General features: G+C 33.6%; 1 protein-coding gene across 1 annotated transcript in view; it reads left to right on the forward strand.

The window, feature by feature from the left end:
• LOC105624144 (nuclear receptor corepressor 1) overlaps positions 1 to 4,702 on the forward strand; it is a 64,741-nt gene that overhangs the window by 43,764 nt on the left and 16,275 nt on the right. The window contains exons 6-11 of the mRNA XM_012205501.1: positions 219 to 339; positions 530 to 650; positions 1,919 to 2,016; positions 3,154 to 3,289; positions 3,912 to 3,987; positions 4,217 to 4,446. Coding sequence (XP_012060891.1) covers positions 219 to 339; positions 530 to 650; positions 1,919 to 2,016; positions 3,154 to 3,289; positions 3,912 to 3,987; positions 4,217 to 4,446 — 782 coding nt within the window. The remainder of the gene's footprint in view (positions 1 to 218; positions 340 to 529; positions 651 to 1,918; positions 2,017 to 3,153; positions 3,290 to 3,911; positions 3,988 to 4,216; positions 4,447 to 4,702) is intronic.

Raw genomic sequence — 4,702 nt, forward strand, 5'->3', positions numbered from 1 at the left:
TATATACTATACTATACGTACTACTATACTACTACTACACACACACACACACACACACACACACACACACACACACACACACACACACACACACACACACACACACACACACACACACACACACACACACACACACACACACACACACACACACACACACACACACACACACACACACACACAAAAGCGTATTCAGCGTATTTCTGTATATTCTCCAGGGGTCCAAGCATCAGAACTGGAGCCATTGGTGGGTGGCACTGGAACGGACATGATCGACGGTGTGGTACCAGAGGGCGATGAACGCGAAGAGGATTTGTCGGATTTGAAAGTAGCTTTCAGGTCAGATTGTTAGTCAGATATGTTACGGCTTTTCATGTAAAAAGATTTAATATCCATGAAAGAGGAAACATTTAAAAAAAAACAGAAAATAAAAAAAGGCATCTACGACGATCTTGATCGGTGTGAAGACGCGACGACAACGCGACGCGACGATTACGTGATCATTACACGTAAAATTGATTGTTTGCAGGGGTAAAAAGTCAGGTAGAACGGTGCGGATATCGGACAATAAAATGCCGGAAAAATCAAAGGCAAGACCATTTCCCACGGCGGAAGTGATCGAACTTCGGCGACTCGCTGACGAGTACAAGGTAATCCGTGGGAGATGTTTCGTCGCTTTAAAATCGGGGACCGGGGTTCTTATTCGAGTTCTTTCAAACCAGTTTTCCCCATGTCGTATTCGTCCATCTTTATGTGAATCCTTCATTCGATCTCTTTGTTTTGCATTTAATTGCTCGATCTGATTGTTAGGGTCGTCGAGTTTATCTGTCAGTGTTTGTCAGTGTTTATCAACGAATGATAGTTGTCGAGATTGCATGTTTTAACTCCTTTCTTCTGTGTCATCTATAACAACGAAAGTCCAGTTGAAAGTCAAGTCTGCCAAATTAAGTGTCTGTTTTAAATAACAACACATATTTAATACAAGTGAAATAATTTTCGACCATATCTCATCTCATAAGATATTTTATAGAAATCGCTCAGTTAATTATTTATTAGTCGATTTTATTTAATGTGATTTTTTAATGAAAATCCTCCCTTGAAATTAATCCTAAATCAATTTCCGCGATTTCGAGAGTGTAGTCCCAAAATTTCATCGTCTGAGCAAGGTATTTTAGTGTCTTCCTAGCATGTTTTCTTAATGTATTGATTGTCATCGATTTATTAATTTTGATTAAGCTGACTATGTAAAATTCTATGAAAACTGAATTTTTAATTACGCAAATTCTAATTTAAAGATGAATTTTTTTTATAAAGATATTGGATGCAAGTTCAATTTGCTCATATCGAAAACGAAATAATTCTATCAAACTTATATTAAATAAAGTTGCAAGACTGTTCTCTTTGAAATGAAATTAAAATTTTTATGTATAGTTAAAAAAAGTTACTAAACTCGTGATTTTATTTCTATTTTGTTAAAATTTTCAATTTTTTTTTTTTAAGAATTTGATAAAGCTTTTGTTACAAAACTTATGAAATGTAGTGTACATTATGAATTGTGATGTGTATGTGTGTGTAAAACTAATGTCTATTACAAAGAATGAACATTAAGATCGAAAAGAAGTAAATAACTATCATTATTTTGAATATTTCATTTTAATTACATGTTCATGAAAATATTTTACTAAAGATTAAAGAAAACAATATCTTAAGATTATAATTCGTTTAAAGATAGAATGAAAGACTTAATTTAAGTTGATGTTGATTCGATGACTCGATGTGCCGTTTTTAGTGTTACCAGTTTTTAGTGTTACCCTTTTCTTAAAATGTATCGCCGCGTCTCAGTTTGATTAGATGTTCATGGAAATAACAATACAGACACACAGACGAATGGATGCTGATACATTTTGCTTTGCGTTAGCATCGTGACTGGGGTTGCGGTCTGGCAGCCGAGGACGAAGCTTCGCTGTGGAAACGAGTCTCCAGTAACCACGCACTCAACGCCCTATCCCTTGCCAGGCCAGTACACTATACTCCATCATTTTCCAACGAGAAACTCGTTTTTATTACTGTTGTTGTTGTCACTGTTGTTGTCACTATCGTTATTACGTAACAAACGTTTGTTGGTTTGTTGGAGTTGTTTAATAATCACGATTCATTCTTTGCAATTCTTTCACATCAATTTATCAACGAAATGTTTTGTGGAAATGCATAGTTAGTTATCGCGTAATAACTTGCCAGAAAATATTGCTGTCATAGAATATCTAGTATTAATTATTCGTTTTAAGTGTACGTTCGTTCAGCAGAATTTCTGCTTTCGAATTTTAACCATTGGGAAATTTTGTCGATAAACAATAAGTTAAATAGACCGCAATGTAAATAATAAAAGTAAATAAAAAGTACTTAAAATACGGTTGAGGCTGAATCTTGATCATATTTTTATGTAAATATCTTGTATATATCTTTCAGTTAAATAAACTGAGCGTCGATTACTGTCAGACTTGAAAAGCAATCATAAACTGAAGCTGAAATAATATTTCAAATTAAATTAACTGTCAATTTAATAATGATAAGTATTTTAAAATACTACGAAGATTTAAAATACTCCGTCGATCAAGTTTATTATGGATTCGTATTTTTTTTACTTTTGCATGGTTTTTTTCTCAAAAATATGAAACAGATCATAAACAAGAAATTCAGATTGAAATAATGCGAAATATTTTTAGAAATATGTGTGTGAATTCAATTACACTATATCATGAACGCACTTTGAACATACGTGTGTATTGTTTCAAGAAACTTGCACTTTTGATTCTATCAACCATTTTGAAGGTCATCATTAAATAGATGAATCTCTAATAGGATTGCATATAAGTCACTCGAAATTCTTATATTCGATAGATATAAATGCACCAAACATCTCGCTTTGAATTACATGCGTCGTCCACACACGTTGTATCCACTGTGCGATCGTAAACGTCGTTTATCACGGATTTGCGTTATTCACGCAAAATAAATAAGAGCACTCGTGAGAATTCGAGCGTGCTCGCACCTTCACACGGATTCCGTCGTAGTTAGCTAGTTCACTTTATCGATTCGAACGAATCGATAACTTGGTATGATCGTTATAGAATCTCTTTTTGATCAATTGTTCAGGTCGGTCACCAAAGAGGAGAAAGAAAAGGAGAACACGAGGAAGGTCGCACCGATCGCTATTATGCCACCGGCGGGTCGACCGTCCTCGGTACAAGCTAGACCAATCCACGGCATAATACAAGACGACACTAAGGCAGTACGCAAATCCTATCGAATAGTTTATTCTCTCATAGAATCGGTTTCTATTGAACATTGTCGAAGTATCTTGAAGTCGAGAATCGAACGATGCAATTGATTTTTTCATTATTTTAAAACGAGATTTAAGAATTTTTTTTTTCTCTTTAATTTATGCACGAACTCTTAAAACTATTATTCATGACTTATTTTGCAACTGCTATCTTTTGTAAATTAAGTCTTTTTTTTAAAGAAAAATGTCAGTTATCATACAGATAAATCAATATTGTTATATCGTTTATTAATTGTTTGACATTGAATTGAAGGATATATATGTAGGATAATAATTGGAAAAGTTATTGAATATATAGCTCAGTTATTTTATATTTTATATTATGAACAGAATGAAATAAATTTAACTTCAGGAAAATTTCATTATTTTCAGTAGCATATAAATAAAGAAATATATATAATATTTGTAAAAACAAATATTATTAAAAAGGTCAATAATTGGATTCTTAAAAATTTGGATATGTGAATTCTCGTTATCTTGTTATTTAGAAGGTAGTTCTTTTAAAAAACTTTTAAAATACGTGAGACAATACAATATACCTAATTATATTTTTAATACAATTTTGTTGTAGGATACTGATCGAGCCATCGCTCGTGCAAGAAAGGATTTCTTGATCCGCCACCATCTTGATCGTACAACTGGTGTGGGTACGTGGTTCATACATAAATAAAATTAATTAATAACAATAAGATAATAATTGTATCTTTATTGTCTTATCGAAGATAATCTATATTTATATCTATCCATAATTTATTTGATTATTATCAACAAATGAATAAATTATATATGCAATATATTTTATAAACTAATAAAAAATATATTTTATATGTTCTTCCTCGTGTTTTTATAAATTGTTCTGAAAAAATGTCATTCAAGGTGACGGTGCACTGCTTCCCTCTCCAACGAGAGAGAAACTGGAGCCCGTGATACCACGGCGACGTGATGATGTTAAGGAGCATCGGGACGAGATTCAACCACGAACCAAGTCCAGTCCGAAAAATAGTCCGAGAACCGGACGCTCGCAGAGCCTCGGACCGACCGTCACCGATCGCAGATCGCCTAAACGTCAGCCTCCCCGCGCACCGTCTGTTACCAAGGATGCTAAGGTATATTACTGATTCATAAAGAACACTTAGAATTAAAAATATTATTTTTAACACATCATAATTATTATTGTATACGTATAAGACATATTGCATTCCAATTAATTGTGTTTACGCATTAAAGAAATTTTGAAAGAGGAAGAAATATGTTTTAGAAGAAATATCTTATACACACACACACACACACACACACACACACGCACACACACACACACACACACACACACACACACACACACACACACACACACACACACAC

Source organism: Atta cephalotes, assembly GCF_000143395.1.
Source record: "Atta cephalotes unplaced genomic scaffold scaffold00073, whole genome shotgun sequence".
Classification (NCBI taxonomy): domain Eukaryota; kingdom Metazoa; phylum Arthropoda; class Insecta; order Hymenoptera; family Formicidae; genus Atta; species Atta cephalotes.